This window comes from Pseudorca crassidens, chromosome 7 (genome assembly GCF_039906515.1).
Source record: "Pseudorca crassidens isolate mPseCra1 chromosome 7, mPseCra1.hap1, whole genome shotgun sequence".
NCBI lineage: Eukaryota > Metazoa > Chordata > Mammalia > Artiodactyla > Delphinidae > Pseudorca > Pseudorca crassidens.
This window is the reverse complement of record NC_090302.1, coordinates 23,416,481-23,429,803: the sequence shown is the minus strand read 5'-3', so window position 1 is coordinate 23,429,803 and position 13,323 is coordinate 23,416,481. Positions and strand designations below refer to the sequence as shown.

General features: G+C 40.9%; 1 protein-coding gene across 5 annotated transcripts in view; it reads left to right on the top strand.

Moving 5' to 3' along the window:
* The window catches only part of PALM2AKAP2 (PALM2 and AKAP2 fusion), a 646,508-nt gene that overhangs the window by 504,698 nt on the left and 128,487 nt on the right, over positions 1–13,323 (top strand). For all 5 annotated transcript variants that reach the window (XM_067743691.1, XM_067743692.1, XM_067743693.1 and 2 more), the window contains one exon: positions 2,026–2,111. In XM_067743691.1, coding sequence (XP_067599792.1) covers positions 2,026–2,111 — 86 coding nt within the window. The remainder of the gene's footprint in view (positions 1–2,025; positions 2,112–13,323) is intronic.

The following is a 13,323-nucleotide window of genomic DNA, read 5'->3' as shown; positions in this document are numbered from 1 at the left end:
TTCCTTGCAGGCCAACTGGGACATGTCCTTCTCATGCTACAGCAGAAGTGCAAGAGGGCAAACATCACCACTCAAACCCATTTCAAACCTTTGCTTGCATGATATCCACTAAAATCCCATTGGTCAAAGCCAACATCAGTAGGACAGGGAAGACAGTTTCTCCCACAGTGGGAGAGAAGGGGACCGAATATTTGCTGAACAATAATTCAAATGATTCCATAATTAAATATCATATATTTGTCCATCATGCCCAACATCTGTATGTCTCTGCCAGCCAGATCCAACAGGCACCAACAGTGGCTTAAACCAGGAGGGGCTTTAGTTAAATGCGAGATGTGTCTGGGAAATAATCTGTTCATGTGGGAGCAAAGATTTCTTTCCCAGAAACGTGCATTTAAGACAAAGCCCACAACCTCCCTGAGAGGAAATTGTAGGGCAAGTCATCAAACTTCTCTGACCCAATTTTTACAACCCAGTGAGAGACAATTATTTGTACTTTGCAATAAATTATAGCCCATGGATCCTGAGTAATCCATTGTGCGTATTTCCTGTGAAATGAGGCTCTCAAGGATTCAGAATATAAAACAAGGCAATGCAACCAGTGCTAATGTATTAACATTTAATTAATCTCCTATTAGTTTATTTAAAGTGTCATGTAATTGCAAACAATTGTCATAGTTTCACCATCTGATTCGTCCAGTTGATCCTTAGAAAAATGCTGAAGTATCACAATCTTTCCTGGACACATCTCTGGTTTCTTGATTTAGCACAGAGGCTGGTAGAGCACGTCTCATGAGCCAAAACAGCCCAGCGCCTGTTTTTGTAAGTAAAGTTTTATTGGAACCCAGCTGTGTCCATTTGTTTTTATGTTATCTTGGCTGCTTTCCTCCATAATGGCAGCTTGAGAAGCTGCAACAGAAGTGGTCTGACCTCAGAGCCTAAAATATTTACTATGTGGCAAACAGGAAAATGTGCCCGTCCTCATTTAACATAATGCTAGACAGTTGAAATTTGGAATTTGGGTGATACACACAGATCCGGCATGAATAGTGCCCTCAAGTTACCCTTAGAGAAAATTATTCAAGAAAATCAATAATGTAAATTAATATTACACAGTTTTAGTCTGTTTAAGGAAACAATCTTTTCAATACTTTAAGCTATGAGCGCTCATATCCCAGTAGGCAGTTATTATACCAATTATAAAATTTCTATCTGCCTATTAAAGTGGACCCTGAGAAACTCTAAGTATTGCCTTCTTAGCTTTTAAGAAGATGACTTTACTTGCAATATTGTTTTTTAAAAGTATACTTGTCATTACTTCAAACTTTTCACTATTATAGACCATTCCACCTCCATTCACACACATAATCGCGTCTAAATTAGTGTAGTTTTACTGTACTGTGATCATGGGTATTTCCAAACACCAGCCGCTGATCTCTTTCGTTGAGGTTGGGGAGAGCAAAACCTTGTATCTTGCCAGATGTCCACACTTGGAGCCTGTCTGACAGCTTAAGAGAAAAGGAGCTAACATGCATTAAGACTTGGGGAGAAATATATAGAGATTTTAAAAGTGAGTGTAAAGTCTCGGTTATTTCCAGCAGCTGTGTAGTATCTAGGACAGTGAATAATCTGAGGTCACTGCTATTGGATGCTGAATTAGATTCAGATGTGCAGATTTCTGTGTTATGGGGGGTCACTTTAAGCTCCAAATAAGACCTCAGTATGAGACCTGGATTCTGGGGTTCATTTTAACCTCTTCTCCACTCTGGACTAGGAATAATACTATTTAGAAAATACAGGGTTTAGATAATGACTCCAGACTTGGAGATTAGATAAAAACAGGAGGTGCTGACTGACCACACTTCTGAAAGGAAGCTCTCCTGGTAACTGCCAGGCAGTTAAACTATGGGTAATCGTTGGTTTCCTTTCAAGTCACACGGGCTTGGAAGCTGCGAAACAGTGATCTCTCTACACCAGCTGAACGCACTTGGCTCAAATGGTACCATTTTGATTTTTCTTTTTCAGGAGTTGGGTGGGAGAGTGTGCTGCTAACAGGAGATGAGCTAACCTCGAAAGCCACAGACACATCCAGCGCAGACATGACTGTCCAGGTAAGGCATCCTTTCTCCAGTGTGATTCTCAAAGTGCATCTCTAGACGAAAGTAAGTGTATGGCAGATTTCTGGGGGCAAAATGAGCACTGCCCCTCACCCCACTGGGTTCTCTCTCTGTTCGCTGAAGCCTCAGTGAGCCAACCACAATAAGATCTCCTGAGGTTTGGATCCAGATCAGGAAGCCACCTGAAAGCTAGAATCTAAGACTTGTGATTTCCAATGGACCGGTTGTAGGATCTTCAGTGAATATCTACATGTAGATTGTAAGTGGTAACCCTGTGGGGACAGTGAAGCAAATATGAACATTCTGAGCTGAGAAACCCAGGCCCCACTGTGCATTGTGAAGAAAGGTCAGAGAGGCATAAAGTAGCTTTGATCTTGACTCAAGATTTCCACTGATGTCAGCAGGAAGGCAGCACATGGCCCACTCTGCCTGGAATGCTAATGGCCAAAGGTTTACAAAATGAGTCATCTGGAAATCAACCTAATTATATCATTGTTCAAATTAAATGCATGAATTAGTAATCATTGTCTAGATTAAGGAATCTGTAGCAAAATATATCAGACATAACTACTTCCCTTATACTACTGGAATAGACACAAGGGAATGGTCCTCCTCTCTTGGAATTCTGTTTATGTTTCACTTAACAAAGGCTGGGGGTGGGAGGGCATTCTAACATTTTTGCTTGAATGATTAGAATTTAAATAAATGCCACTTATGAAGTTTTCTTGGAAAAACAAAAAGTAATGTCCTTTTTTATATTGAGATATCACTAGAGTGATTTCCCTCCTGGGTTTTTAATTAGAGGTTGTAAAAAAGAATATACAGGATGAATTTATTCAAGCTTTCCTTTGTAATGTGATGGCTGAACTTGTGTTATCTGTATGAAAGATGTTAGAGAAAGCAAAGAAACATACCACAGTGAAATGTATTATAAGATGGGAAAGTAGCTTGATTGGTTAAAAGAGTCAACTAATCTAAATAATAATTATCACATGCTGCAAGTTTGCTTGTAATTATGTTAGCAGAATTTGCAAGACAATGATATATATTGCAATGATGTATTGGTGTGTTGCTGGCTACTCGTGCAAAGTTTGCAAAGTTTGAGAAATCTTTGGCCATGTTGGATAGAGGGGGTGGATGCTGATAGAATTTGATGGATTTTGATGTGCTATTTTGCAATCTGTCATCATTTTAAGAATTAGTTTCTGAGATGTGTTGCTAGTGTACCTGCAGAGTTTGTTATATAAAAGCAAATGGTGTATTCTGATACACACAAGTTTTGCTTAAGTCCCATTTTATGAGGTTACCATTTAATCAGTGTGCACCTCTTTGGCACCAGGATCTTGACTAAAGTTTTATTTGGGTCTATTCAATTTCGATGTCATTCTCAACCTCTCTTTCTGTCTTCTTTTATTGAATACTTGGGAATGTTTTATAAGAACAGAGGATTTTTAGTTCATAAGAACTGAACCCACTCAGAAGAAAGAACACTATATACTTTAAAAAGTTAAGCAAAATACATATATATTTACTACTCCAATAAACTCCTACAAATATTATTAAGTTACTCTATTAACGCCACTCTCTTCTCAATAAATGATTTTTGAAAACTCTAGGTGGATGTAATTTAGGGAAACGCTTCTGTTTAGATCTTTTCTGTCAGGTTTCCCAATTATGCAGCAATTATCAATTTTTTTTCCTTTGGTACCATGCTGTTTCCCACCCCACACTGCTTTATGTATCCATCCTGCCCTGTGTCTATCTTTTTTTTTTTTTTTGCGGTATGCCGGCCTCTCACCGTTGTGGCCTCTCCCGTTGCGGAGCACAGGCTCCGGACGCACTGGCTCAGCGGCCATGGCTCAGCGGCCACAGCTCACGGGCCCAGCCGCTCCGCAGCATGTGGGATCTTCCCAGACCGGGGCACGAACCCGCGTCCCCTGCATCGGCAGGCAGACTCTCAACCACTGCGCCACCAGGGAAGCCCCCTGTGTCTATCTTAAAGTATTATTTTTTTCTGTGTCTATAAGTGCCTGATGTTCATAAATTAACTACAGATTCCTCATCATATATTCATGCCTCTACAGCTATTCCTGTTTCTAATAGCTACTTCATACATCCTTGTAATATCAGCTACTCCTGTTTTTTGCCCTGGGAAAGCAAAATGTTCTGTTAAAACATTAATTACAATAAAACTTGATTCACTGACATTTCCTAAGGGGAATGTCAGCAGAGACCACTAAAATACTTTGGCTTCCTCCCTGTTACTCTTCTTGAGATAGATGTACCTTTCTTCGTGCTTAGAAATTCTCTTTCTGAAAAAGACTTTTTTTGTGATGTCAGTTGTCTGAATATGGTTTTGTCTACTATATGAGGCTTTTTAATACCATGTCTTATTTTGAAATGATAGAGTCATGCTTCTAAAAATATACATGACTCAGATGAATGAATTCATTTATAAACGGACTTCTGTCATTCTGAGGAATGTTGAACTAAGAGCATTTATGTTAAAAACACCCTCTAAATACTGATACAGGTAAGAGTATCATGTAGGCCTGCTGAACAATTTAAAATCACTATGTAGTAGGTTGAATTGTGAATCCTTTCCTTCCCCGCAAAACTATATGTCCAAGTCCTAAACCCTGGTACCTGTGACTATGACCTTATTTGGAAAAGAGGTCTTTGCAGATGTAATTAAGAATCTTGAGGTGAGATCATCCTGGACTAACCAGGTAGAACCTAAGTCCAATGACACATGTCCTTATAAGAGACAGAAGAAGAGGTAACACAGAGATGAAGGCCACAAGAGGAGACACGGGCAGAGGTTGGACTTCCATATAGCCCAAGCCAAAGAACACCAGAAGCTGGAAGAGGCAAGGAAGTATTCTTCCCTAGAGACTTCAGAGGAAGCAGTGCCCTGCCAGTACCTTGATTTTGGATTTCTGGCCTCTAGAATTGTGAGAGAATAAGTTTTTGTTGTTGTAAGCCACTGAGTTTGTGGTAATTTGTTACAGTAGCCCCAGGAAACCAATATACTCGGATCTACCCAAGAATTATACCTACAGTGCCAATACCAGAGAGGCTGAAAGCCAATATTACACACATTCATCACTGTTTTCTTATTATACTATGCTCAGCCTTTATAAGTTGTTTTTACCTTTTCTTGTTTTGAAAGAACCATTAACCTTTTTCAGCCTGAATCATGATTCACTAGAAGAAAAGGGTAGTCATATTTGGGGATAGCTTCTATATTATATTTTAATCTGTTTTGCTGCTTGTCTAGATATTGATTTTTTTTTAAAGTATGGATCAATATTTTCTAAAACTTGCCTGACCATGAGAGTCATCTGCAGCAGTATTTTAAAAAGTATAGCTTCCCAGGCTTCTGCTTGGGAAATTCAGATGCGGAAGATCTGGGTTTGAGAATTAGCATTTTTAACAAGTGCTGGTGATTTTGGGGGTCAGTTTGGGAAAATGTTGTCTAGCATACCACTAAAGCAGTAAGCGTTGTGGCCACAGGAGCCCTACCGCTGCCCTTGGCTCTCTGGTTGTCCATCTGGTCTGAGAAAGGACTTGGGGACTCCCTGTTCAAAACCCTTTGGTTCCGTTTCTTTTGCACACCGACTAAGGCTCAGAACTGCAATTTCATTTCTAGCCCCATCTTCCATCATGTCTGTCTCTGGGCCTATTTTTGCCCTCTGCACCCAGCCTACTTGTAACCAGAATGATCTTTTAAAAAGGGCAAGCCAGGGCTTCCCTGGTGGCGCAGTGGTTAAGAATCCATCTGACAATGCGGGGAACACGGGTTCGATCCCTAGTCCGGAAACATCCCACATGCCGCGGAGCAACTAAGCCCGTGCGCCACAACTACTGAGCCTGCGCTCTAGAGCCCGCAAGCCACAACTACTGAAGCCCGTGCACCTAGAGCCCGTGCTCCACAAGAGAAGCCGCTGCAATGAGAAGCCTGTGCACCATAACAAGGAGTAGCCCCTGCTCGCCACAAAGCAACGAAGACCCAACGCAGCCAAAAATAAATAAATAAATATATATATATATATATATAAATAAAGAAAAGAAAGTAGCATAAGAGAGAAGCACAAGAGACAGACCCTCATGTGAGAACACAGGGAGTAAGTAGGTGTGAGGAAAGGCCAGTGTTCCCCCTTAACTGCAGTCAGAGACAGAGATTGTCTTAGGCAGGTGCTATGTCTTTTAAAACCCCATGGCTTTTATTCAAGGCTTCCTTCCTCTTCCTCTTCCTCCCTCTCTCTCCCAGCCCAGCCAACCCCTATTTATATTCAAGTCTTTGGCTCGAATATTAGGGCTTTATGACCAGTATCGTCACGTGCTTTCGAAGGCCCTAGTGCTTCTCCTGCAAAGCCAGGCACGTGAATAACCATCAGCGTCCTTGCATGAGATCCGGTCTCCCCTGCGGGAATGTCATCTCTGTGAGGACCTGCATCCCAGCTCCTGACCGAGTGTGTAGCCTGTCGTGTGCAATTGTCAATTGTTGTTGCATGAACAAATACATGAAGGAAGAAATGAAGACAGTGTCTGTCTAGACTGCAGTTAAGGGGGACCACTGGCCTTTCCTCAAACCTACTTCCTGTGTTCTCACTGGAGGGGTCTGTCTCTTGTGCCTCTCTTTATGCTTTCTTTTCTTTCTTTTTTTTGAAATGTAGTTGATTTACAGTGTTGTGTTAGTTTCACGTGTGCAGCAAAGTGATTCAGGTACCTATATCTATATGTTCTTTTTCAGATTCTTTTCCATTATAGGTTATTACAAGATATTGAGTATAGTTCCCTGTGCTATAGAGTAGACCCTGTTGTTTATCTATTCTTTTTTTTCTCTGTCATAGAATCTCGAGTTTACATGTTTGCATCACAGCGAGAGAATCCATCCCCTACATCCCCCTGAAACAAAGTGAATCAGCTATAGCTGTGCACATACATGTATCTGTTTATCTATTCTCATGCTACTTTCCTCCGTGTTTCGTTTTTCACTTGTTAGTGCCTCTAAATCACGGTTCTTTTCTTCACCATTCCTTTTTTTTTGTAAACATAATTGAGGTACATAATTTGCATAACATAAAGTTCACACATTTAAGTGTACAATAATTTCTAGTAAATTTACCAACCATCACCATAATCCAGTTTAATAACATTTTCATCACTCCAATAAGATCCCTATTATGTCCTATTAGTTTGTCTCCACTTCACCCCCAATCCCAAGCACTACTTTCTGTCTCTATAGGTTTGCCTGTTACGGACGTTTAATGTAAATGGAATCATACAACGTGTGGTCTTTTGTGTCTGGCTTCTTTTGCTTAGCATGGTGTTTTCGAGATTCATCCATGTTGTAGCCTCTATTAGTATTTCATTTCTTTTAATGCTGAGTAGTATTTCATTTCATGGATATACCAGAGTTTTGCTTTGTTTTCTAGTCCATTCACAAGTTGGTGGACTTTTAGGTTGTTTCCCCGTTTGGGCTATTATGAATAATTCTGTTACAAATATTCACGCACAAGTCTTTGTGTGGACGCATGTATTCTTTTGTCGTGGATATGAACCTGGGAGTGGAATTGCTGGGTCATGTGGTAAATCTGTGTTTAACCGTTTGAAGAACTGTCAGATTGTTTTCCAGAGTAGCTGTACCATGTTACACTCCCACCAGCCGTGGATGGGGTTCTGATTTTTCCACATCTTATCAATGCTTGCTATTGTCTGTGTTTTGATTATAACCATCCTAGTGGGTGTCAAGTGGCATTTCATTGTGCTTTAGATGTGTGTTTCCCTGTTAGCTAGTGATGCTGAGTATCTTTTCATCTGCTTATTGGCCATTTGTATGCAGTTAATTTTTCAATGGCTTGGTTTCCTTTATGTGCAAGAGGGTACAGGGTACATTCTGTTATTCTCTTATTGCAGACGTGTAGTCAATGTTTTCTGAGTGAGGGGCCCTCTTCTTGATGATGGGGGAAGGGGGCTCAGTTCACTTTTCCCTTTTAGGATCACTGCCATTCTCCCACCACTGCCCTGGGAGGGGGTAGGAGTGTCTCATCGATCTCTTTTCTTTCCATTTCTTTCCCTTTCTTTTCTTTCTCTCTCTCTTTTCTGTCTGATTATTTTCCCCTCACATCTCAGCTTTTTTGTTTTTATCATTGTTATTAACCTATCAGTGTTATATTTTTTACTGTGGTAAAATATACATAACAAAAATCACACTTTTAACCATTTTTGACTAGCATTATGTCATTCGTATTGTTCTGCAGCCATTACCACCATCCATCTCCAGGACTTTTTCATTATCCCAAACTGTAACTCTGTCCCGATGAAATACTAACTCTCCATTCCCCTCCCCCCTTCAGCTCCTGGCAACCACGTCAGTGTCACAGTTTATATGTAATAATATCTAGCTGTCTTCTCAAGGGGATTTTAAATATATCCTATTAAGAGTAAAAAGCAAGTAAGATGGCTAAACCTCAGCCTAGAATTTTAATAACCTCTGGACCGGTCAAGCTAGAAAGGCAGCCATTTTACATGCATTTAAGAACTTTATATTTCCAAAATAAAGTTCCTAGGAGGCTGCTACATACTAGATCTTAAAGGAGTTTGCTGGTCACAGAGCGTCCTTTCTCCTGAGGAGTAAACTGCCCAGTGCTGACATCCTGGAAGTGTCTTGCCTTTACTCAGCTGGAGCGACCAACTGCACCTGTTTGGATCTGCATTGTTTTCTTGAATTGTGTTTATTTCATGACTGTACAGAACTACATCAATCCGTGTTAAAAGTACAAAGATCCATGTTAACAGAAATATCTCTTGGGCTGAAATAATGTGATTTGGCTGCCATCTTAATCAAATATACCAGCTAAGTCCCAAATGCTGTCTTTACCTTACCCTCTTGTTTTATATACAGAGACTAAAAACTAAGTATTTGCAAAAAGAGCACAGAACATTCTAGTACACGCCTTGGATTTTTTTCTCAGAAAGAAGTCTTGTACTTATTTACATTGTTAAAAGATAAACTGAGGGGCTTCCCTGGTGGCGCAGCGGTTGAGAATCCGCCTGCCGATGCAGGGGACGAGGGTTCGTGCCCCGGTCTGGGAAGATCCCACATGCCGCGGAGCGGCTGGGCCCGTGAGCCATGGCCACTGAGCCTGCGCGTCCCGAGCCTGTGCTCCGCAACGGGAGAGGCCGCAACAGTGAGAGGCCCGCGTACCGAAAAAAAAAGATAACTGAGCCATAGTAAGAATTTTAAGAGTGTATTTGAACAAAAACTCATTCAAATTAGGCAGCACCAAACCGGAAGTGGTTAGCAGCACTCTGCCCACAGGAGCTGGGGAGAGACTTTTATAGAGAAAAGGTGGAAGCAATGAAAGGAAAGTAAGCAATTGGCTGTAACTTAAAGCCTCACTGGCCGTTTGTATTGTTTCTCTTTAGTGTTTTGATTTTGTAACCTTGAGGCAATAACAGCTTAAATTTTGGTTTGCTGTTGGGGGTCTCCATGGCAGTAGAGCCACCTCTGTCTAATGACCTCCTTGTTTAATTAATTTAACCACGTATACAATATTTTTCAGTCGTGCTTAGGCAAGAGGCAGGATGGGTACCAGTTAGGCAAGTTGGGGGTTCTGGCTGTAAAACCGTTTGAAAGGGGCACATTTCCTAACCAAGGACATGAGAGAGCCACATAAAAGGAGGACGTTGCCTCTGTATGTAAAACTTACTGCTGGGAGGGGGATTGTTCTCCTGGAATGGCAGATGTTCTCTGTTACAAAAGGGGAAAAGCATTCAGACTCTTCCGGTGGTGAATAGAGGCCACAGGTTACAGCTTTCTTTGCGAGCTGCCTTTAAAAAGCCGTTCTGCCGAGGACCTCCTGTTGCCAGCGGTGCTGACCAGTTGTCCTTTGTATTTGCCGATGACGACATAGAGGATTGTTTGTGCAGGGGCTCTGGACAAAAAGACACATTTGGGACCAGAAGTCCTTTCTACGTTGGGTGCATACATAAAGATGGTTCTAAATTTGCTTCCTTGCCGAAGGAACTCTTTTATGGCAGACTTTTTTAGTCCTTGAAACTATTTAGAGTGGTGGATCTCAAAGGGGGATGACAGTGGGGGTTAAGAGACACTCCAGGACTAGCTATTGGCTAAATGTTCACCATACCCTCTTGGAGAATCACTGTCTTGATTTTCTTTAATATGCATTTTGTATTATTACAAGGAATCAGATGTGAAATGCCCTGGTGGACACTATAATACGGTGCATCAGTATTGGTTATCGTTAGTCCTATGTGTTGCTCCCTATGTGTCAAATAAAATGAAGGTCAAATAAATGAAGTCACAATTGATAACTCTCATTATATATGTATAGATAAGGAATATTCTGGCAAATGAAAGATCTCAGGTACCTTCTTCTCTGCTGTTTTATTTATTCATCATGTCCTCCTGCTGACAATAATAGCTAATATTGACTGAGCATTTGCTATGAGCTGGGTACTGTGCTCCGCCCTTACATGTACCATTTCATATAGTCCCCGAAATGGCCCTGCAAAGGAGGAACTCTTATTCACCCGCATTTTACAGATGTGGTGACTGGGGCTCAGCAAAGTGAAATGAATTATCCAAGATCTCAGAGTGAGTGTTGGAACTCAGGTGAAAAGACACTTTATAACCTCTCTACGTAGGGGTTGATGAATGCAAATTGATTTTACTATCAGCTAAAGCAGAGTAGCTCCTAGGATGGGGCAAAAGTAGTTTTGCCAGATGACACACTGGACACCCAGTTACATTTGAACTTTACAGAAGCAACAAGTAATTTTTTAGTATCAGTAGGTGCCAAATATTGCATGGGACATACTAAGAAACTGTGTATTTGTTACCAAAATTTAAATTTAACTGGCCATCCTATATTTTAATTTGCTAAGTCTGGCAGTCCCAGGCAGGGAGGGGTATTGCAAAGGAGGTAAAGGAAACAGCTTAATGCATCTGATTGCTGTGCTCTGAGATTATTTGTGGTTTTGTATTTCTTTCATGACTATGACTTTATTCATTTCAGGATGACCACATATTAAGTTCATTATCTTAAGCTTTAAATCAGACAGATATACAGGTTCAGTTTATACAGTAAACTAATAACCTATCAATGAATCTCTCCTGATCCACTTTTTTTTTTTTTTCCTAGAAATAAAGCCTTCCAAACCTGACCCATGCCAAGATACGTACCTCACTGGTTTCCCTATGAAGTGAAACCATGGGAAATTCTGCCCCCACTTTGTTTGTTTCTCTGGACTTAAAACAAAACAAAAACCACGACTTTTCCTCAATCTGGGCACGTTATAATTTTTCTGAAGCCTGTTCTAGGGGTTTCATTTTTAGCTGGGCTATCAATCAGTGATTTCATTTCCTGCAGAGAGCGTCATCATCCCAGGTTTTAAAACGTCGATGAAATATTCTTGTGCTTTCACCTAGTCTCTGGCTTAGTAAACTTCCCCTCTCTCTGGGTGGTCACCTCCTGAAACAGATGACAGTGGCCTGCCTATTCCCAGCAAAAGTTCTGACACATTCACGAATATTTCCTGAGTACATCAGCGCATTTCCTCCAATGCATATTTCTAGCATTCCAGGGGTGGGAGCGACTAATGATGACAAAGCTCTAGAATAGTCTCTGTCCTGTATGTCAGAGCCGTTTTGCAGATAAGCCTGTCTTCTTATGAATGATCTGCCCAATCTAATGAGCTTTGAAGCAGGGCGTATCTGCAGTTACCAAAGTCTGACTTCTCATAAAACTAAGGCAAGCAATCCAAACGCAGAGCCCACCGGCGGGAACCATCGGTCTTTGGTGCTCTTGAAAGGTTGCCAACTGGTTCCCATTAGGCGAGAGTTTGCCTATCTAGTCTATTTATGAATAAATTATCCTTAGTGTCTGGGAGGGTTTGGAATGGTCACAGGTTATTCCTGAAAAACAAATTATTCACGTGGCTGTTTCCAAAAGGCTTTGCCCTGAAACAAGTCCGGTATCACAGAGGTCTCATAAATCTTTAGCATCATTCTCCGGAAGTATCTGTTGGATTCATCCACAGAAAGATCTTGCTTCATTATACAAGCACTTAAGATAGTTTAAGTGAGCATCTAGCACTCCTCTTCATAAATTATCAATGCCTTCCTTTTCTGTGTCTTTCTTCTACCCATCCTCAATGACCTTCCTCCTTGCTTTTTTCTGTAGCAGTGAAAACTAGTAGTTAACAGAGAAAATCTGACACACATGTAGGTTGTTAAAGGAGAATACGTGCTCAGGCAAGGTGATTGCTCCACTGGCTAGGAGAACAGGCTTCAAAGTGCTGAGAGATTTACACACCAGGAGTTGGGCTGTTTTGATGTTACTTGAGCTTATTACTGTTGCAACAATTGCTTCTTCCTCAGAAATGAGACAGTGGAAATGTGACATTTATCATAGCTCAACATTATCATGTATATCCCTAAAAAGAAAAAGGTACCGGTAGCCACAATCCCCACTCCCTCTCCAAAGGGATCTGGGCTAGAAGGTAAGGTAATGGATCAGTCATCATATTCTCCATATGCTCAGAGACTGTGAGTTTTGATCTCTAATGTGATGAATTTTCTAGTGAATTTCAGTTTAGAAAAATGAATGAGAATAATAGCTAACATTTATCGAGAACTTTCCATGTGTCAGGCATTGCCCACTGCTTAGGGTATTATTTAATTCTTACACAACCGTATGAGATGGGTACCATGAGTATCTCCAACTTACAGAGGAAGAAACGGTACAGAGACACAAAGTAACTTATCCAAAAACACACAGCAGAGTCTCAGAGCCTAGATCTAACCAGGCAGCCCTTGATCTTTTTTTTTTTTTTTTCCAGCCCTTGTTCTTAACTATGTCGTACTGCTTCCCCTGGTAGAACAAAATGGTGATGCTCTTATGCAAACAGATAAAGTAGGTCTCACAGCCCCTGATCAATAAGAGAGCTTTTATGTAGTTCTGTTTGTATTCGTTCTTCAAATGCAAAACTGGAGTTTAACTGGTGGGATAAGATTAGATTTTCAGCCCAGAGATGTGGTTGTTTTTCAGGCTTGCCCTTGGGTTTCCGTCCTATCAACATTCTGATTACATTTCATTATCATTCGACTGCAGTGATTCATGAATATGATAAAAACAGACTGGCTCTTCAATAAATAAGGGAAGCTGGGCTGACA